The 23,460-nt window shown below is 36.4% G+C and overlaps 1 protein-coding gene across 1 annotated transcript in view; it reads right to left on the reverse strand.

Moving 5' to 3' along the window:
• Nucleotides 1-2,682: 2,682 nt before the first annotated feature.
• Nucleotides 2,683-23,460, reverse strand: part of LOC139122403 (G-protein coupled receptor 83-like) — a 29,255-nt gene continuing 8,477 nt past the window's right edge. Inside the window, exons 3-4 of the mRNA XM_070687785.1 lie at nt 7,384-7,599; nt 2,683-6,622 (exon numbers count right to left, since the gene is read on the reverse strand). Of these exons, the coding sequence (XP_070543886.1) occupies nt 6,338-6,622; nt 7,384-7,599 (501 nt within the window). The 3' untranslated portion in view covers nt 2,683-6,337. The remainder of the gene's footprint in view (nt 6,623-7,383; nt 7,600-23,460) is intronic.

The raw sequence follows: 23,460 nt of genomic DNA on the forward strand, positions 1-23,460 counted from the left end.
TGTATCCTTCTGTGTTAGTAAGTTTTTCTCTTTTTGACTCAAAGGATGATCATCCCCGCACATATTGACTTCGTTCAATCCCCCTAATAAAATGAAATGAAACAAAACTCACTCCAAAAATGGCGCCTCCACCAACCCCTGAAAAAGGACGAGTATGCCATACTGTGTCATACACCATGACAAGCAATCTACATGTGGCCGGCTCACCGAATTGGCGGAACTGAGGTTCGTTCCGTACTAATGCCGTGACATATATGGCATCCAAATATATCATGTGACAAAGGGTTAGTATCTGTAAATGTTGATATTTTTTGCACTATTTTTGTATTGTCGACCACAGTTTCGTGTTCTACTCCAAAAAGTCCTGTATAGATACAAAAAATTCACCTTGTCAACTAAACTTGCAAATGTATAAACTGCATTTTTTACAATCGACAATCGAATTCTGGTCCGGACTAGAATTCAATTGTTATAGAGTATCATTGGATGTGCACCTATTAACGATGTTTTGACGCGACGTAGTATGAGTTTAACATACTTTGGCGAGTAGAAAAAGAACTCACAATTACTATACAAAACCAAATTTTAATTATATCTTCAAAAGTCACACATACAGACCCCTTTAGGTCTAGTAAGCAAATTCTATTTTTTGTTTGAAAAATTTTAAATTTAGCCAATACTGAAGCCATTATGACAAACAGCTATTCAGAGGGAGTTGTGAGTAGCATTTGTATTTCTATAATTTCCATAGTAGTCGAAAGCGTTCATCATTTTAGCCATACGAGTATCTGCCTTTACCATAGAAAATCAGCACACCGTTGCGGATTAATGTATCTGTTTATATGATCCTCACTTAAGCGACTATTTAAACATACTATTTTAGATTCATAATTTGAACAGTTTTTCTTAATAATGTTCTACATCTCAAAGCTGTCTTGACATCACTTTCGGCGTGAATGTTTGTATTTCTCATTCAGAATAGAGCAATTTTAACTATATCAAATGCCAATCAGAACTTGATATTTGCATAAATGTCACTGTCATAAAGCTCTGCAGTTTTTTACGCTAACATTTAAATCGTCAATCATACACACATCGTACTTGGATATTATATTATCTCATCAATCATTTGTCCTTTAATTTACAATAACTATGGGGATAAATTATGAATATAGGATAGCGATAAATTATTCCAGCCGAAGGCATTCTATGCAGTATCAGCAGCTATACAATTAAGCATTTATTTGATGGGACGGATAGATGTGGAACTAGCTGTACCTGAATATCTCTGCATGCATTTACACGCTGCTCGCTGATTGCGTTGTATATTGTATATGTAAACCAAATAATAATAATTGTTTACAACAATGGCATGTTCGTGATCTTTTTAAGAAGGAAGCATATTTCGCGAAATTAGAGCGCATCTACTCGTTGGGGAATTGGAAGACCTTGTAACAAAATACTGTATTTATTTGATCATACAGAGTTATTATATTACAGAGACGACCAAAAAAAATCATTATATCATTCGGTATCAAAAATTCTGTGAGCGAAAAACTGAAAAAAGCTGAACTCATGTACCAGGAAAAATGAAAAGAATACAATATATTCTTTCGAAGACAAAATTTATGTTTATCTTCCCCAGTCGAGGTACTTCTTATGTCCTTTTATACATGCAAGAATAGGTCACTTGCGATCCCGTGTGATTAAAGCAATGCACGACGTGATTAAGGCACATGCATAATTAAATGTACTCTGGAGATCTGTGACGATATACCCATTTCGCATTTCAAAAGATGTCGCAACTGTATAGTACTATGCTGTGTTTGCTTGATGTTGAAATGAAGTAGGCATAATTTACTGAGAAATATAACTACATAGTTGATCGAATGTGATGGAAACTTGATCTTCAGGGGAGCTCGAAATTTACCTTGCGGGCTGTATGTGGAAATCACAGGAAGACATAAATTACGTGTTAATTGCATTTAGTTACAGATTTCAGACCTAAGGAAATGACGTTTTCAAGCAATTTTTACATAAATCGCTGCGCATTTGTGAATGAATTCGAAAATTTAAATTGCACGAGGTGCGCGATACATTTTGCGGCCAGGCATTTTTTTTATTTTAGAAAGATAAAATAATTTGTGTGAAATCGGCTTTAAATTGATTTTTACGAGTGTTGACCAGCAATATTGCGTATGAAGTAGTTGCTCTTGTGTTCTGTCTCTATGATCGCAACAAAATCGAATATTTCAATATGATACTCAGCCCCTTTCAGGGGTATTTCGGAAATGCGATTTTCGATAATGGTTTGGACCCGACCATGTTTATATTTTTGGTGATGATCCCGTCTCACTCAGACTGATACATTTTAGACAAAACATCCACCCGCGCCTATACTGTCGACGGTTTTCTTAATAGCTGACGCCTAAAAAGCGCACTACTTCCTGCCGCTGTGATACTTTCTGATAAAGCGATAGTGTCTATGCTGAGACGCTGTTTACTCGGCCTTAGGCTGATCTGAAAGTCTAGGCTAGTAGCACAAGGACAGCATGGACCTAGAATAGGTCTCAGTCAATGATAGCTACATAAAGGCACTTCTTGATCCTGGGAAAAGTGAAAAAAGAAAGTAAGAAAAGTCATCGAGCTGTCGAGAACTGCAAATCAATGACGTGTACATCAACCCCATCAAATAATTATTTTATTCTGAATAAGGAATGGATCTCTAGCAAAAAGTAGGTACCCTGAAAGTTTGTATTCTTTAACACGCAACTCAATAACATCTCTATTGGGATGGGAGGGGCATGGTTACCATGTATCGCCTCTCTTTCGGAAACAAAGCAGAGTAACTCGTTTGTAATTAAATATGCCTGACTGAATCGTTCATTTGATGTAAAGCTTATTATGTTTGGCATAGCCATCCGACTTGTAACGCCAGGTCAAGGTTAACATTAAAATGCAAAAATTACAAATAAAACTTCCTGTTCTACACCAAATTTCGATATTCGATTTATTCCAAGCATATTGTAAAGTGGTGGTCTTTGCATCTTCTCACTTGTTTCATCCGAACATTACATATGTGCTGTATTTCGAGCCAATACGCATTTTGTTGTCTAATATCATCATCAAATACAAGACATTGCATGTATAATCCGATATTGGATTTGCCAACTGCGTTTTACAGACAAACCAAATAATATTCATTGTTCGAAACATCAGCATCTTTTGAAGTAGGAAGCAACTTGGTGAAATTAGAGCGTATCTACTCATTGGGATAATTTAAGAGCTTGAAACCAAATACACGATTGGAACTATTTTGGATTATTGGATCTTCCACTTTAATAATGTCGCAACTGAATAGTACTATGCTGTGTTTGGTTGATTTCAAATGAAGTAGGCATAATTTACTGAGAAGCAAAACCCCATAGATGACTGAATGTGACAGAAAACGACTTCTATCTGTAAGAGAGCTCCAAATTAACCTTGCGCACGTGAAGTACATTTAACAGTGATAATGAGTGCAACACTCCTACGGGTCGATCGGACATTCTGTATAGGAAAATGCACGAGTGGAGTGCAATCGTTGAGATACTGACAGACACGAGAGCCGTAGGCCGGAGTTGCGGTCATTATCGTAACGATTGCACGACACAAGTGGCATTATCCTGATTAAAACACGTAAACAGCACCTGGTGCAAATATTAACCAATCGGGAACTACGTAGCACTTGAATCAGACAATTCATGATTTTAACAAGTATACATGTAAACATTTATTGTTATTGGCTGAGAGTTGTGACGTGCTAGCCATAAAGAGATGCGAATACTTGACAGATATTTTCCGTATGCTTCGTCATTCACGTCACGACCTTTGAGGTTGAAACATCATGTCAGATAGCGACGACGTCGAGTTATTCATAACGCCAAATACATTCAGAAGAGAACCCGACAAGCAGGAAGATGCCAGCGAGGATGACTGGCTGTTCCATGACTTTGATGAACTTCTTAACGGGAAAAAGTTGCAAGAGTCTGCTTTGGAAAAAACTGCCATTCCACCAGGTTTGCCAAAGTACATCCCGCTAACTCATACCGAGCCGATACTTCTAATGTACCCTATAATGTTTCTACTACCTCTCGTTTGAATTTAAAAAGTGGTGCTGAAATAAAAAAATGGCACTCGAAAGAATTCCCAAAAATACCTCTTTAATAAACTGTCGGGCTCTGAATACCTTTAAATTTTGGCGAAATGAAAGAAATAAGCTGTAACCTACCCGGGGCTAGAAGAAATGACCTAAGATGAGCTAATGAGAATGAAGGATGGGAGTGATTGTCCTCGCCAAAAAAATTAACGAAATAGTAATGAGTCTACAAAACCACTTTCTGTTAAAGGTAAATCCTACCGCTTTTTAAGTGATTCGGCCTTTAAACAGCTTCAGGATAGTTTAGACTCTGTTATGAAAACGAGAAGTAGCATTGGAATTGGTATACAAAAATGTCAAGCCGAAGTTTTGATACTGGCCGACGAAGAAAATCTCTTAAAGCAGACAACAGACTTTATTGGATGCCAAAGTAATCTTGTCTGGTATACATGTTGCCTTGCGAGGAGGTCAAGAGCACAGAATTTACGTCCCCAACAAATAATAACAAAGTTTTACAAATCCAGTGGCAAAAAGTATTTTAGTGCACAGAGGACGTGTCGAAAACAAACAGGAAAGATCACCATGGCGTTTGGAAATACCAACAGCTAAAAATGGATTGTCCGTTTATACGATCTATAGTCCCAAATGTAGAGGGACTATATTAACTCTGTCTGTGAAATTACCAACTTTATTTCGCTGTCAACAGATTGGTAATCTTTGGTACATATATAATAATAAAAAGAAATGTAATGGAATAATATTACAAGATTCTACATATTCCTTTACTTAGCTTCCCGAAATATCCTTGTCCCTCAAATCCATTTAAAAATGTTATGTCGGTAACATCGTATCGTATGTGGAGAGCGTCAGCCATTTTGTTTGTTCACTTTTTGTTTATTCACTTTGTTTGATATCGTATTGCAAGCAGTTAGGGAACACTCCAAAACTGATAACTTGTCGTGCATATCTCGATGTTTATCGTAAAATATCAAGGCTGATATTTTACAGTAAACGTGACCAGGATGGAATGATACGGACATGATTTTATGATAATCATATAGTCAGCAGTATCCTTGGTGTCAATACATATCCTAATTTCAAACTTCTTGAAATGTGCAAATTAACTGATGGTTAGCGCGAACCAAATTTTAAGCAAGAACAAACAACGCAACCCGACAGTGCAATCAATAATGGTGCATTCATTTTCACGCATGGCCCACTTACAAGAAAGGAAAATTAAAAAGGTATCTAACATTCAGTATTATGGTTGTAACTAAGAAGCCAACAAATATTCAGCTACTTCTGCTTCGATATATTTAAAGAAGCGAAATTCATAAAATATGCAATGAACAGATAGTATGTCACACTCACATAACCTTAGTCATAACTATTCAAATTTAGTACATGAAATATGATGTATTTCCCAATTACAATAATTCATTATATATGCACATTGCATATTCTAACTTTCCACATAACTACATAAAGATGTGCCCAAGAGATCTCTAAAATCCGTTCTTATTCAGTTTATTAAGTTGTGATATACATGATTGTAATGTCTAATTACAATGATTCAGTTATATGGATATTGGCTCATAATTACTAGGCGACGCATCTCATACACTACCCATGGCTTAATATTACTGTAAAGTTATATGAAATATCATCCACCAACTAAGTAGATATTACATGTGAACACTAATCATTTAGTATACAAACTTGTCCAAATTATGTAGCATCAAGAAATGCACCAGATCTAGATTACATGCAATGTACATATCATATGCAAAATTTCATCAGCTTCGGTTGTGAATATTTTAAGTCATGAAACAATGGGTGGTCACGGACAAGTATTAATACTTACAAAGAAGTACATAGTCATACTTACACATGGCTTTGGTAGCCGAATGACAATCACCGCATTTGAGTTAATATCTTAGCAGTATAGAGTTTCAATGCTTTGAATAATTACCCGTGGAAATAGCCCTGGGCCTAACATATTTGATCGAATTCAGTTGTAAACTTTTTCAGTGTTGCATTGAACAACACAGACATACACTCACAGACACACGCTCATACATGGACACAGGCATACGAAAAGTGCCATAGTATTGAAAAGATTTGTTAGCGACGCCCTAATATGGGCTAAAACTATTAAAAACCTAAATTTTGGCACTTCTGAACGAACAAATACTTCTTTTAATTTAGATCTGCTCGATCACAAGAAGTATCAACGACGGGTAAGATTACTTCGAACATATTCTCGTCGTCAAAGTGGTCATTTGAGTCGTCGCTTGTAGATTTTGATTGTTGCAATATCGGACCGAGGGATTTTAAATCCGGGTACTGGCACTGGCCGAGCATGGAACTTTTTCTACCCTGCGAAGTGCTGTAACTTGAACGGAATCTGGCCGTGCTAACGTAGCTGTCGGCTCTTCGGTGTTTCGGTAAAAGGCATGGTCGAAATGCATCCTTGACATCTTTCTGTAAAACAATAAATACACAGACGGGAACACCTATTACTACACGAGTTATTGACATCAGCATAGGCATCCACACAACACTGTATTTAGACTTCCCCTCACTGTCACCAGTAATAAAGAATAAAAAAGTCGATAATCGTTTGGAGACACACGTGATGAATCGTGAATGTAGTTGTTTCATCAATTGTGATCCAGCGAATGAAACTAACGATGCGAAGCTTTTGGCTTTGATGGGTTTAGCTCAAGTATGATACGAATCAACATTTGCCAAGGTGATCACTCTGGCTAAACGTGGTATCGAACGCAATCTCTTTCTTTGTGTCCGAAATGTTAAGCGTCGATGAACGTGAATGGCTTTTGAGACAGATGTTCTTGTAAATAAGCCTTGTCATGTTTTCTAGTTTAACACATCTTAATCTGCAATGTATTGCTTATCTTTCGCAACTTCTTATATGATTTTTTTCAGAGAAACCCGGATGTAGTTCCGTGTAATAATACCCGAGTCTCAGTCTTGCCAATACTTTAGAATTTCATTGCTCCAAACGTCCTGCCAAATAGTAATTTCTTCTGCATTTTTAAAACAACGCCAGATGTATATAAAATATTGTCTAGCGGTCATGCTTTTTTCATATTTATCGGAGCTACATAGTGTAAAATTCTGATATCACACAAACTCTGCGTGTTGGTGTTCTTGTAAAGGAGTAACTCATGTATGACATGATGATACAACATACCTTCCGCTGACATCAACATATTACATACCTTGAAGTTGTCCTTTAGGAAGGTATAGATGAAAGGATTGAGGAAGCTATGAGACATTCCTAGCAGATGTAGGCAGAAATACAGCTTGACGATGGTGACTCCACCATTGTTAATCATAAGTATTTCTGGCTTTAACGTTACAACCATTACAAGCGTTTGGAGCGGAAGCCAGCAGAGAAAGAATGCCAATATTACTATGGCAACCATTTTTATCACCTGTATTTACAATAAACAGAAGAAAGATGTTTATGTTATTCATGGAACACGTTGTCTGGCTTCAGAAAAAGCAATCATGCCACACTTAATTCGTTACGTATGACAGTATAGCATTATGCACAGGCTATTATAGGCCTTCATAAATTTTAAATTACTTGTGTGTTTAATACAACGATGTACTGATCACTGTACGTTGTCAGAGATGAGTTTTACGGGTCTTGTTAGGTGATGTTAATCAACGGGTTGTGGCTTTTTTTAGTTGATGTGAAATTTTGTTTGTATATTCAGTCTTCCGCTTATACAATGCAAGATCCGAGGTACATGAATATTCCACATTGATTAAGGGTCATTAGCATAGAATTTTAATACCGAAACAATGCTCATTAATGTAATCTGCATATTTGAATATCATTATACCTCGCATCTTGCACTAATAGCTTCCGCTGGGGAGGGGGGGGGTCCTTATTTTGAAGCAGTTTGAAGATCTTAAAGTTAGGAAACTTTTCTCCTGTTCACATTTTTGAAAATCGTAAATTAAATGTTACCTAATGAGGTAACATTCCAATGGCGGCGATTTTGTATTTCAAATACCTGCGAATATCAGTAATTTTTTCTCTCATTCAACATTTCCACAGTAACCCCGGATTTTTATTCTTGATTTCGACACGTAATGGTTTAAAGTTTCGCTACAGAAAGTGCGAGCAAATTAAATTTCGAGGAACATACTTCCTTAATGAGACAATGGCAGTACCTTTATTGATATTGCCAACATTTTTAAAGTAAAATTTCTTATATTTCTCCCTATAAGTATGCAAAAATATAAAATTTCAGCCTTACTTATACAAATGAGCTTATTCCATACCATATACGATGATAATGTTAAACGTGAATTACGATTTTCACAAAAACATGCTATATCTGCATGTTGAAGTCTATTCATTTCAACTAGATGTTTGGACTTAAACTACAACAAATATGATTGAGAATAATTCAAAAGTTACAGCTTATGGGGCTGTAGGAATGCTTATAATCATCGAGAGCATATTTCACTTGTTCCCTATAATTAACCTTCTTCAAAACCAATTGCAACGTTATAGTTTTGATTACTCTTTGTTCAACAAAATTTATTGCACTGACCAGGTCATCGAGGAGATGTTCCGAAGTTGAGAATTTTGACTTTGCTATGAGTGAATATGAGCTGATACAAAGCTTGTTATACAAACTGAAAGGATTTATAGGATGTGGTGGTCTGTAATTATGATGACTTTCAAAATAGCTTGGAATAATAAGGCCAAGCATTCCAATGTGCTATTCCAATAACCCGACCCACCCTTTATTATACCCGCCGACCCAAGACTTTTTAGAGCTACGTAGATGCGGAAGAAAACAGAAAGAAAAACCTGTAAAATCACGCACGCGAGAAGTAAAGAGAAAATCACGCGAGAACTAGCTTGGAACCTATGACGTCATTCATCGTTGCACCTACGTTACAAACAATATGGTAGCCAGCGATGCGCACTACCTGTACACATGGAGCTTATACTGTACTGATACGTACATTTCGCAAATGCGATTATGGCAAGGAAAGATAGTTTTTAGTCTGCTGTAAATCGGAACGGACTTTTGAATAAATTCTTGATGAAAACCACCAAGGTTTTTCTCAATGTAAAGAACGAGACATAAATTAATCTGCTGGACCATTGACCGTGAATCACTGGTAACCTAACTGACGGTTTGGAAAATCACAAGAGCAAATATTTGTGCAGTCTCTCAGCGATTGAGTTATTCAGGTAGGCCAAAATAGTTAAAAAGGTAGTTTTTCGTGCGCGGTCTGCCACCGCTGTGGTGGCAGACCGTATAACGCCGGTAACACACATCATCGTACGCATCAGGGCTGGAGATGTCCATGCTACAATTAACTTCAACGTGAAGTAAATTCACTTTGTTCTGGGCCAGCAAACATTTAGGCATTACAAGATCAAAGAAAGCCGTTGATGCATTTCAAGTTCTGATGATAGGCGACATGCTTTTTGCACTCAAAAATACAAGCAGGTCTGAAACTGGACTGTGCTTCAAAAGTAAATTTTGCTGTCAGGGATTATAATTAAACCATTTGCATTAACACAGACATATTCGTCAACCAATAATCCAATCTGATGATGGAACTGTTAACAGCTGCATAAATAAATCTATGACAAATGGTTGTTTAAAAATAAAAATATTCAAAAAAATTATTACTACCGACCTACTAACTTAATTTTGAAAACCATGTTATCAGAACAGCAAAATTTATTTTGTTGGGCCTAACATACTTGGATGATTAGAACAAAGTTTTTGGTAATGGAAAATAAGCCAACTGCATCCATTGCAAAGTTTTACTTTGATATATTTTGCAACAATTTAACCCAATACGGCATCCACTGTTCTCACTAACAGAACACTTCTAGTATAGGAAATACCAGTCGTTGTACAATAGACAGTAGCTTCCCCCTCTACTGTCTATGGTTGTACCAACCCGTGCACACTGTACCGAAAATAAACTATCGTTAGCCTTCTGTGCAGTTTCATCGCCGGAAAATACATGTAAGACAAAGGTAATGTAAGAATCTTCAAACATCAGTGTACGGGTGAGTTTTTCAATGGGAGCACGGCAGCACTTACGATGTTGACTGTGGCATGGTGAACGTCGTATTGGGTTAAATTGGGTTACATTGTCGTAAATGAATGCAGGTGGCGTCTCTCCCCAGAAACGTTTTTCTTATCGCCCAAGCTGCTCTTATTCAAAGCTATTTTGAAATTCATTTTATGTTCCACAACCACTGCCGTTACAGTATCTGAATGTGAACACATTGCAAAGCTAACCGCCAAATCGGTGTCAGTACCTAGGTAAGAGGAGGGGATGTTTGAAAAAGTATATCCTCTAGTCACTTAAACAGCGATGCGAAACACCAGTCTGGAACATGCCAAACCTAGGGTCCAAATCGGTATCTAGTACCTAGGCAAGAGATGCCGATTATAGCCTCCGGTTACTAAAACCACCATTCGGAAGCGCAAGTAAGTAAGGGAGTGTTCAGAATTTACTTCCAGCGGTGCCTGGAGGATTTCCTATTTTTCTGGTGATTTTTGCCACGCTCCCCTGGTAAATTATGGACAAAATCTATGGCCCCCTCATATTTCCTGTTTTTTCCATGCCCTGCCCCAATACAGTGTATGCATGCTTACACAGTCTGACAAGTTTATCACACTTTGCAGGGCAATACAGTGGTCATTCCATGAATGATATAACAAAACATTTCAGAGTTACAATTGAGTGGCCATAAAAAGCTTGTTTGCCATGTATATCATTACATGCTAGTAGCAAGTACTCAGAGGAAGAAATATTATATGAATGATATACGAAGCACGGTGTGTTCACTGATTAGACAAGTTGTGCCACTTTTTTCAGAAGAACTCTCCCATAGGTAGAAATGAATATAAAAAACTTGGCAAATGTTTTACTGTGGCAGGCACAGACTTCTAAGGTAGGGACTATACCCAATACCAAGAATATTGTCATTTTATAGAAATCACATACTGATATGCTGTATCTTGTAAAACGGCTCTTCCCAATCTACTTTTAGATAATTTACATTCAATTATCGATTACCCCATGATTTTGAGCTCTCACATGACTTATTGCAAATTTGACCAGTTCATAAAAAACAAAAGCCATGGTGGGTGGATAAAAATATTGTTATTTCATTACACTTGTGACTCTTAAGTATCGTCTTCATGTAGATTTGCTGATACAAATGACAAAGATGCCACCTTGTTTAATGTAATAAAAATTGTGAAAAAATACTGAGTCAGCACTTTTGCATCAATAATTTTTCATAGAAAAACATACGTTATGATTCTTTTTTAAAATCAAGCACAGTGACATGGTATTTTTTATATTTTTCAATAAAGCACCTTTCAGTAGATCATTTGTGAAAGTTTTATGAAATTGACAATATTCCTAGTATGTTTTCTGACATTTCTACATGTATGCAATCCTACGCAATGACTAATTTTGCATATCTTCTAGATAGTCTTCTACCTTATGCCAAGAAAAATCGCTATTTGCATCAAAGCTAGAATTATTTATCTCATTGCAAGGCAAAAACATTCATTTTATATTTTCATTCTTGGGTACCATGCAAATTATCTCTGTACTTTTAACACTTCAATCTTTATAAATAAACATGACTACAATGTAAGTTTTCTCACTGATACACATGATACACACAAAGACAAGCACATAATTCAGTTAGAAATTGTCGGAGCATATAATTTGCAAAGTGATATGTATCTTTGAAGTTTAATGGTACACAATTTGCAGGTCTCGAGATTTGGAAAGTGAGTGTTACATGCACAAGTCCAGCATACATTTTTATCTGATGATGTAGCTGTGGAAACGCAGCTATCTGTTGGCGGGGTAGCGTGCGTCGCTATGCGGGTCATCAAAAGGTCAACCCCCCCCCCCCCGGATAGCTGCAGGTCAACTAGCGGCGAAAATGGGTCCATTACGATGACACCACTTGTGTCGGAACTTTGAACGGCAAAATATACCAAAGTGAGTGTGATTCAATAAAATTACCTATACCTGTCTGAACTCAGATTATTGCTCATACCCTAACTCCTTTTGTGAACACAATCCCTGGTTCGTTTACGTAATTTGACTGATTTTCCAAAGAGTACTCAAGATTTTCACTCCAGCTGCGTACTTTGCCTTCTATTGATTTGCTAAAAAGGACGTCGCGTGCTCGCACGTGAATAGCGTGACGGCCGGTCAGAGTCAAAATCTTGAGAACTCCTTGGAAAATCAGCCGAATTACGTAAATGAACTAGATATTTTGTTCACAAAAGGAGTTAGGGAGTGAGCAATAATCAGAGTTCAGGCAGGTATAGGTCATTTTATTGAATTACACTCACCTTGGTTTATTTTGCCGTTCAAAGTTCCGACACAAGTGGTGTCGTCGTATTGGACCCATTTTCGCCGCTAGTTGGCCCGCAGCTATCCGGGGGGGGGGGGGGGTTGACCTTTTGATGACCCGCATAACGACGCACGCTACCCCGCCAACAGATAGCTGCGTTTCCACAGCTACTGATGATGCTGAATAACTTGCAGACTCGCGGTGAAAATTGGGAAATCCCAACTAGTGTTTTCTTATCTCTTTTTTACAAATTTGTTGGCCATAAGCAAAGTGGCTGCCACTGAAACAATCCTGAGGAATGTTGCAGAAACTTTGTTGAACAGAACACCTGATCTATAACATGAATTTTACAAAATGAATATGTTATATTTCTGCTAGTTCCATTCACAATTCAATGTTCAATGTTCATAAATTAAGATAACCCTGGATACGTCAAAGTTCACCTGGATACGTCAAAATTCACAGTTTTTCAACAGTATATTTTTTTTCAAAGTTGGCAGAGCATGCATATTTCACATTTTTTACAAACTTTAAAATAGTCATGATAAACATATTTTCAGATGACAAGAAACAAAACATGTTTATTTGTTCTTTGGCCTTTTCTGCCAGCCGTCACTGAGAAATCCTTGATCATACAAATTGGATTCTAACGTATTAGTATCATTACACAGTTTGTGATCGCTACCCACAACTTTCCTTGATCAATACACACTGAGACCACTTCTTGAACTGCAGCAAATTTCTTGTGTACACAAGATGCTATGGTCAATAATTCATTAATCTGGCACTTTAGTATTGATGCACATGATCTTCTTGATGCACATACAGAATTATTGCGAAATCAACCCTTTTTCCACGTAGGAGCTAGCAAATTAATAAATTTTTCAGCAGATATTTTTGAAATCCATGTATAATTTTATAGATCAGGACTTCTGGGCAAACATTTAATTGATGCATTTTTTCCTTAGCCCCCTCCGAAAAGATTGTGGTATTTTTATTTGCCCCCTAATTTCTCTTGGGGAAATGGTCCCCCTGAAACACCTCCAGGCTCCCTTGAAGTAAATTCTGAACACTCCATAAGTCGACCTGTTACATCTCAATGTAATATCAAATAACTACTACAGCAGTTCATGCCCTAACAAATTAAAGCTTGTCAACAGTATCACACACTGCAGAGAGAAAACAAAATAGTACATAAATCTTGCGTTATCAATAGGCCTATATTTGCTATGTCAGTACTTTGAGCAGCTGAAGAAAATAATTTGAAACTTTATGGAACTAATTTGAAGTAACTTTCCAAAGAATACAATTTTCAAAGCACAAAGGCAATAATTTTCGTCGTGACGGGCCTAGCTAACAACGCTAAGAATTCCGAACGATAAAACCATTCTGGTATTCAACACACGCCTCAAATTCTGAAAGAATTAAAAAAAACTTGCCTGAATGTTACTTTAGGTCATTGTCTTCTAAAATATAGTAATAAAGGGTAGAAATCAGGGGCCACGATGCAAAGTTTTTACAAGAGAAACAAATTATCTAAAGTTCACTGATATTTCATATTAAAATTGCAGATGTCCTTTTGTTAAATCTATATGAAAAATTTGAGTTTCACAAGAAAGATAACCGCATCCTCCATGAGCTTTAGACTAAGCACTAGCGTATTGTGAAATATTGCCGACTCGTAATGTCTGTCCCAAGGGCTGATTCTACATTAAAATGTTGAACGATTCCTGTCAGCGTGTATCTAATTCTTTTGTCAGTCATTGATTAAGAATCATAGATGGTGTGTATTATCTATTCAATCATTTGGATTGAAGCGTTAGTTATAATAAGCATCAGTCACGCTATTCCCAAAGGTTAATGTACTGCAGCATGGACACGTAACATTGCCGCATCGACTAAGAAACAACGCAACGAGGGATGTTATTCCTCAGAGGTATACAATCATGTGTAATCTAAATAATATTATAACACCCCACATGGTCATTCCGTGTCGCGATTCGCCAGAATACGTCACGCGACGAGAAAATAGATACGCCTAGTCCCCACCGGATCGAAAAAAATGACGTCAGAGGGCATTTTTTGAAACGCTATTTCCCCAGGGAAATAGTTCTGACCAAATTTGGAAAAGTGCCCGGTCACGTGACCGCAGTGTCGTCTGCAGCTTTGCATCAATGGTGGGTGACTGGAACGTGATGTGCGTCCGGGATAGGTGACGACACACTCTCTAAAACAGATATTCCAACATTTTCCAACATTCCAACAGCGTAGGAACTTGAACAGCTCATCGACGGAAAAGATGAAAGTGCAACTAAGGATGTCGCTAGGTATGCTTAGAATATTTTTTGAAAGAAAGTGGTACCACGTACATCTGAAACCGCTGTACATCGCCCAGTAAACCTGTCAAAATGGATTGTTGCGGTGCAAGATATCAAAAAACATTAAAAACTATATAACAATACAACATGAGCATGTAGTGTGTTATAAAACACCTATAACCGGGTCTTTATTCGGGCTATAGCGCTCGTCTATTACCCCTCGTGGCCGTGTGTTACCAGAAACACATCGCTATACCCCTCGGCCTACGGCCTCGGGGAATAGCGATGTGTTTCTGGTAACACACGGCCCCTCGGGGTAATAGACGGGCGCTATAGCCCTCATGACAAGGCAATAGGTGTTTAATAATAATAATAATATTGGGTTCTTATATACCTCACATATCCACAAGTACATGTGATCAAGGCGCTTTTTTTACAATTATTATTACCCCTGGTCACTGGACCTAATATGATATCACTCAACTCCCTGGGGAGCAAACAACAGCTCACATGTGCAGCCAATAAGCGCAGCAGAGCTAAACACACACATTACAACCACTGTCCTACCAGGTACCCATCACTCCTGGGTGGTAGTCAAAGGGGCGTTCCTTGTATTCAAAGTGCTCATGTGAGGGCGCTGTTTTTAAAAAGCGGTCACCCGCTCAAAACCTGTGATTGGTTAGATTTTCTCTTTCTATGGTAACTGTGGCAAAAATGGAACAGGTGACAGTATACCTTTTAATCAAACAGATAATTTTAGATTTAATACACTAGATGTATATTTAAAAGGTTTAAAGTCCAAATGAATGTTGTCTCGCACTCTGTACGATACCCAGTGAGAGCTGTGATGTAACTCCATATACTTTTATTATTTTAGACTTTTATTGTATTATTTATTTATTTATATTAAAGGATAACCCATATACAGACACAAGTTGGGTGAAAATTTCCCAATTGGGCCGTATTCTTCCATTGGGTTCTACAAAATTCATAAAAGAACTGTACAGCTCAGAAAAACTGATAAAATACTAGAAAGTATCGGAAAAATTATGGCATAAAATAATGAGCTGCAACAAAATAAAAATGGTCACAAAAACATCTATTTATCAATATTGTCTTTAATAAAATGCATAAGTTGGGTTTTAAAATACGCAAGACTTGACCTACATCGAAGATTCTCTGGCAGTGGATTCTAAGTCCTGGAAGCACGCATAACAAAATATCTCTGACAAGACACGGTTCGAAACTATGGACTTTGCAGTTTGCGTGTGGAAGAGGCACGTGTAGGATCAGCATAGACATTCATTAATAGAATAAAAATATCAGCAATATACGCTGGAATAGAATTCTCCCAATATTCAAAAACTTAAATACAAGCAAAATAAAAAAAAAAGCTCTGTTTTACAGATAGAACATCGGTGGTTTCCTAAAAATAGTTACTTGAATTGTAAAAGTCTGCATAAGGACTCTTAGTGCCCCTTTTTGCATTTGCAAACCCTTGTCAGTATTTTTCATTGTTTCATTTCCCAAAACGACGCAACAGAAGTCGATTGCAGATTGGATTAAACCATAACACAAGATCATTCGAAGATGGAAAGGAATAGATTTTTGTAGACGTCTAAGTAAACCAAATCTTTGACTCAACGTGGCACATAAGTTGTCAATTTACTTATCCCAAGAGATCAAATTATCAAGATTTTACACCCAAAATGTTCTCAAAGTTAACATTTGCAATACTCTTATCATTTATAACAATGATAATATTTCCACCATTCGAGTCTGCATTATGCAGTTTCAGGTATTATCTAGTAAACATAACTTTGGTTTTGCTTGCACTGAAAACCATATCGTTACTTTTAACCCAGTTATTAACAGAGATTGCATCACTTTTAAGTGAATAAGTATCTAAAGAAATCGAAAAAAGAGTCTGGTCATCGGCGTACATGTCTAAGTTAGAATTAAAAGTTAGGGACAAATGTAAATCATTGATAAAATTGTATGGAGCAAAGGACCAAGTATTGAGCCGTGCGGCACACCAACCATAACTTTTTGGCTTGCTGAGATCTTACCCCTGTGGCAGACAATCTGTGAACGACCAGATAAGTAAGATTTGAACCAGTTTAGATTTTTACCTTGCAGCCCATACAGGGACAATTTCTTAAGAAGAATGCCGTGATCAACAATATCGAACACTATAGAAAGGTCTAGAAAAAGAACTGCAGAGAGACGACCATTGTCAGTATTTCCTTATAACTAGTCTCACATTCGTAGTAGAGCCGTTTGACACGAGTGATGCTTTCTGAAACCTGACTGCTTATTGCTGACTTTTATCAGTCAAAAACTTATAAAAATTAAAATAAACATGATTTTCCAGAACTTTTTAAATAGCTGGTAAGATTGACATTAGACATTTCATTAGCATTACCAGACCCCTTTTAAGTCGGAACAACTCTTGAGAACTCTCAGACAACGTTGCACTATCAATGCTCAAGCAGCAACTCGCAATAGCTTTGCGTTAACGTTATCAACACCTCTGTTGACGTAGCCTGTAAGAGTGCCTATTAACAAATTCTGATGGTAAATGGAATGGCAAAACTTACATTGTCAAGTTTGCGACCGAGGTGATCTGCCAGTGGAGAGAAATCGAGATTATTGTTGACGGAAACATTTTAAGTACTTGAAATATTCGAGAAAAAGAACCTAGACGCATTAGCAATAACAAAAGGGTCCGAGGCAAGGTACCGTCAACCATAATTGGTGTGGCGTTTCTTTTGCAGGTTCCAGACTACCTCAGGATTAGAGAACTTTTACTTCTGAGTTCATGTAGAAAATACTAAAATACTCGAGTTGCGATTTTTCAATCATGTGAACAACTTTATTCCGTACCAGTCTATTCTGAGAAAGTTTGCTAGGGTCCGATATCACTTGGTTTAGGAGAGCATCTCTTTCATGAATATCATTTAAAATATTGGTATGTTAGCACTATCTACTAAATTCCATGGTTCATGGCAAATGTCACGAAGAAATGAACTATGGCCAAAATTTAGTGAAGGAACGAAATTTGACTATAAGATGAAAGGGTACACGCAAATAATTGAGTTTCTTTTGCGCTCCACAATAATAAGATAATCATCCGAAAGGCCAATTTCAGGTACGAAAACTTTGGCGACGTTCTCGTGATCAGAGGCATAGACATTGTGCATACATGTCTTAGTAACTGGTCTGGTGGGATGCTATACAAGTTGAGTTTAAGGCGTATTACTCAAAGATTTGTAAATGTAACGACTTTTGGCCTATAGCAGTTAATAAATCAATGTTAGAGTTAGATGAAGTTCTTTACCAATACGAAAACCCTTTTCAAGATTCGATTCAATGTTAACATCTATGGTATGTCAACTACAAGGTGGTCTATAAATACCAGCAATCAGAAAACTATTGCTTTTAGGGGCGTGATTGCAAGGTACATGATTTGAAGTACACTCCAAGTCAAACATTCTGGTGTAACAAACGTTTGAACGAATAAAAGCCAAAAGACCACAGCTTTTTTACCAACTCTATAATTTCGTTCAACTGTGAACACAAGAATAGTAAAATCATTAACAGACTTTGCGCTATTTGAAAAGGTTTCAGCGAGAAATAAAAGTTAGACGGAAAACATTTATTAACGCTAAGATAATGAGTAATCTTATCCATGTTGTTGGTAAAATATAATACATTTATTATGCATTTATATTGTTCCAAATCCGCTAGAAAGTTCCAAATATTACTGGCAAGTATAGGGATTAAATTGTCTTCAAATTATGCAAATTGTCCAGTTAATTATACAGAATTATACAAATTAATCAGTTCTTTGGTTGTACAGTGCTTTTCATTCTATACACCCTGTTAGTATACAATCATTACAATGGGTTGAAATACACAGAAAATACATGTCAATTTATTTGTAGGCCTGATGGGTAAATTATACATTTCAGCAATAAAAATGAACACCTTTTGATAGCATAATACTAAAGTATTTAAATTAGTAACAAATCATTAAACTTGTACTGTGTCTTAATATTACCGCTGATTTTACTAACAGTATCATTTAATATAATAAGTCAATATGAAAAATTAAAGAAAATTATTTTTATGATCGTCATATTGGATTTATGCATATGACGAGCCATTCAATCAACTGGTAAAACAGCTTTAGCAATATCGGTCAAAACATTTCAATCTTAATTCAAATATTTTTAACATATAATTTTAAGTGTTACATTAAATAGACTGGCGCCATTTCCTATAAACCCTTTTACAATTATGCACTGTTTAACAGATGGTATTAAACTTTTAATATATCTTGTCTTTGACTTTTTATATATTCGAGGTAAAGAAAAAATTGATATTCCAATTATCCTGAGGTTAAATTTATTACTCTACTATTCCCATGAAGAAAAATGGAAGTGACATAGTAGATTTATTGGACTCATAATAATGAGAAATCTTTGTATCGCTGAAAGATATAACTAAAAACATGGCTTTAACTAAAACACACAAAATGATCATAAATAGTCATTACAATGTCAGCTTATCTCTTAAATCACTATAATAAATAGATTACATCACCTTTTCTGCACAGCACCGATATCCTGTTTGGCATTTTGCTAAATTAGGTATCATATGCACAACTTCATTAAACTTTAAGTATGTCATATCCTTGACCCTACTAAAAATGTACGATGAAGAAATAGTTCTAATGCTCTTGGTTGTTTGAACAGTAAAAGTAGTTTTTCATTGGTCAAATGAAGGGAAAAGTGGTATGGTATGGCAGCCACGTTGGAGTAATGTAAATGAAAAATCTAAGATGATATGATACATTGCCTACACTAAAATGCATTAAATAATAAAATTGCTTCAATAAAATCTGTTAACAGCGACGATTTTGTTCCAATTACCCAGTTTTGTCATGTATGCAAATCAAACACGCTTTCACCTCTAGTCTTAGATTTTACTGGACATTTGTCCGTCATTCTTGGACCGTCCGAAAATACAGAGTGAAAACATAAACATCTCTTTCTTGTAGATAAAATAGAGTTATTTTTAAGTGAAATGCAGAGAAAAGTGCAGCACTATGGCAGCAAGTTTTGATTTATGCAAATGAGGAATATTTATAAGGCGATAAATATATTCAAAAGTATTGCCTGGAAAAATTAAAATAAATAAACCTATTGCTTTAACGTTTATCTCATTTTATTAAACATAATTGTTTTATCAGTGAACATACTGCACCTATTACCGATTTATATCGATGCAAAATTAGGCACTTCTACACGTCTTAGATTGCATCAGAGTTTTTTATTTGTCATTCTAGGAAATCGCTGAAATACACAGTGAAAGATTTATTCCATTGCTTGTTAAAACAGTCATTAATTAGGGAAGTACAAAGAAAAGTGAAGTGTTGTGGTGGCCATGTTGGATTTTTGCAGATGAATATTTCTATGACAACAAAATATGTTTGTCAACATTGTCTGTTCATTCATGATTTCAGTTAATGTATGTTCGGTAGTCTTCAGCGAATGTGTAATATTTCCTCAGTCTTGACATGGCCATGGCTGGTTGCACGTATTGTATTTAACAGTGTTGACATTGTATTTTTGTCAAATGTGCGAGTGCAAATCCGTACCATACCATACATGGCCAGAAATATCGTAAAGTTACTTCATCGGTGGCACTGACGCAGCGGAGATGAAACCAAATAAAAGGTACTAAACCTCACCATTTCACCCTTATCGCTGCTGTCAAAGTATTTTCAAGTTCAGCACACAACGGGGATAAGTGTCTTTCATGCCGATTTTATCGTCTCGCTTTTTCCCTCTGGAATGTTTGCTAATCATATCATCATTGCGTTGGTAGATGACGAAGGTCAAAGATACAAAGATCAGCCAGTCTTTCCTCGTAACAGTTGTTCAGTGCATTTCCAATATAGTGCCATTTAGTTGTGATACTTAAGCAATATTGTGTCCCTCCAGTCCATGACGGACGAAAGCAAACTTTGCACGACATAATGTACGAGACGAAGCCGAGTCCATTATGGAGTGCAAAGTTTGCTTGAGTCAATAATGGGCCACAAGGGGTACATTATTGCTATTATTTCGTAGTTTTGGCAATGCCAATGACTTTGTAGATGTAGAAAAGATTTGGGGGTATCATACTGGATTGTCGGATTCATCATCAGGATGACATGGGGATGACATCACAAAATTCACAGTAATTGACAAAACTATGATATAATACACATCCTATGAAATTCGGATAGTTTTCAATCGGATTCGAACCCACAACATACGGCATCAGTCGCCTAGCTGAGAGGCCACAGACAGAACCACTCGGCTATTTATCTCCACTCCCAATAAAGAGTGGTTCAATAGCCGGCTAAGTTGTTACATTTTTCTGACTGAGACCGCTCAACACGTTGTAGAGTTCGTGAAGCACTCACGCACGCATGCTCACTATCATACATCGCACACACACACTTTATTGAAGCGAAGAAACGAATTTCATCCCTTTAACTGGGCGAACGATAACCTCGGGGACAATTCTGTCCACCAGCAGTGTTACCAACCCAGGGTAGAAAATTCGGATAGTTTTCAATCGGATTGTTTTTCGAGTTCAAGCTATCCAACAAATTACAGTAATACTTGGATACTGAAGCATTGGAAGAACTGATTGCCGCGCCATTTATTTAATTTTGCAGATTCTTGCCGCTTCAAGCTTATTGTATTTAAGTTTACATCCCTATATATTAACTGCTATCAAATATTGTGAAAGAGAGGGTGATGTATGAAAATGACCTACGTAGCTTAAGTGGTAAGGCGTGACTGTAATAAAGCAGTACGTGATCTGTTACACTAAGCGACAAATTAAAATATAATTAATCAGAAATAGGTGATTGAATGTTGTTATGTTAAATAGTATTACACGTTGTCACGATTGGTTTGATTCGAAGTAATGCCAGGGTGTCATGAATTTTTAAATACCTGGGGATGATTATATCTAGAAGGCTTTCACAGTAAGGTGCGCACAAGGACGTTTAGATTATTGGCTCCCATATTGCCTATTTTATGAATTAGCTCCTTCTTGTCCACATATTCTAGATGGTCCATTTGTTTACATACAAAATTCATTTGTTGACAACAGAAAGTCTAGATTTCCAAAGTTGGAATTATCTCACGTCTTCGACATTTCGTTCCAAAGTTTATCCTACTTAAACCCTACAATGCCTTCATTCTACCACACTTAACTTACTGCTTAGAAATATGGGGGAATACTTAAACTTCTTTCCTTGAACCTATTTACCGCCTTCAAAAGAAAATTGTCCGTTTGATTACTTTTTCTGATTTGCATGCCCACTCAAACCCCTCTTTCATCAACAAAACATCATGCTTATTTTTAAACTAAGTAATTACTGTTCTTGCCGTTTTGTTTTTGATTTCAAAAATAACAGTTTTCCAATCACTATTAACAATTGTTTAACAACTATTAACAACTTTTTCTCCATGGGTACTCTACACGTTCAGTTGAGCATAGCAATTATTGTATTCCTAAAACAAGACTTACAGTCACACAACACAATATTAAGTGTGCAGCAATCAAACATTGGAATTCTCTACCTTCTTCATTGAAGCAAATAACGAGTAGACAAAAGTTCAAAGTGGAATTAAGAAGCTACTTGATGAACACAAAATAATATGTATCTTTTTTTCTTGAATTGTTCATCTATCTAATGTATTTTATTTTCTCTCTTTTCTTTTGTCCTTACTTAAGCCCTTTATGGTATCATCGTTTACAGTTGTGAGCTGATAGTGGGCCATGGACTCGACTAGTCCTTGTGGACTATTTCTATGGTCCGAACCAGATAAAGTCATACTTTCACTATAATATTTTTCTCGTAACTGTACCTTTATCTGGTTAAATAAACAATTCATTCATTCATTCATTTTGCTTTGATGCTATTGAGGCTGCTGCAGCTCATTGCCGAAACCGTGAAAATGGGGAAGGGGTACCTCAATGAAAAAAATATGAAGCAAGGGACAATATAATTGTACCGCATATCAAATTTTAGATGTGCAAGTATCACTCATGGGGATGTCTACGTAATGGACTTTCCATTTGCAGCTTATTACACGTTTGTATCATTATCAATTAATTATTCAAGGAATTGACAGTCAGGCCAATAAGAGGTGAGGCTTCCATAAGATTCAAAATCCCAGGATGACGAATACCAATTATGTGATAATTCAATATAAAATATTTGATATCTTAATTGATAAACTCATTAACGGCAGCTTCTGTAATTCAAATCCTTCATATTTTGGTTTTCATCTTTCACAATTAAAAAATTAGTGTAACATGTTAAAAGTATCTACATTTGCTTTGACCAGTGATTTAGATTATCAAAATTTTGTCTACAGATGTTTCGGTTGTTTCTTTATATATGGCTGTATACTTTAAGAAAAAACAGGAAATCTCTCTGTTTAGTCCATTTTATGACTTTGTATTAATTTTAAATTGTTGTCTTCATTATGGTTTTGAAAAATACGGTGTCC

This window comes from Ptychodera flava, chromosome 22, assembly GCF_041260155.1.
Source record: "Ptychodera flava strain L36383 chromosome 22, AS_Pfla_20210202, whole genome shotgun sequence".
NCBI classification, from domain to species: Eukaryota; Metazoa; Hemichordata; class Enteropneusta; family Ptychoderidae; genus Ptychodera; species Ptychodera flava.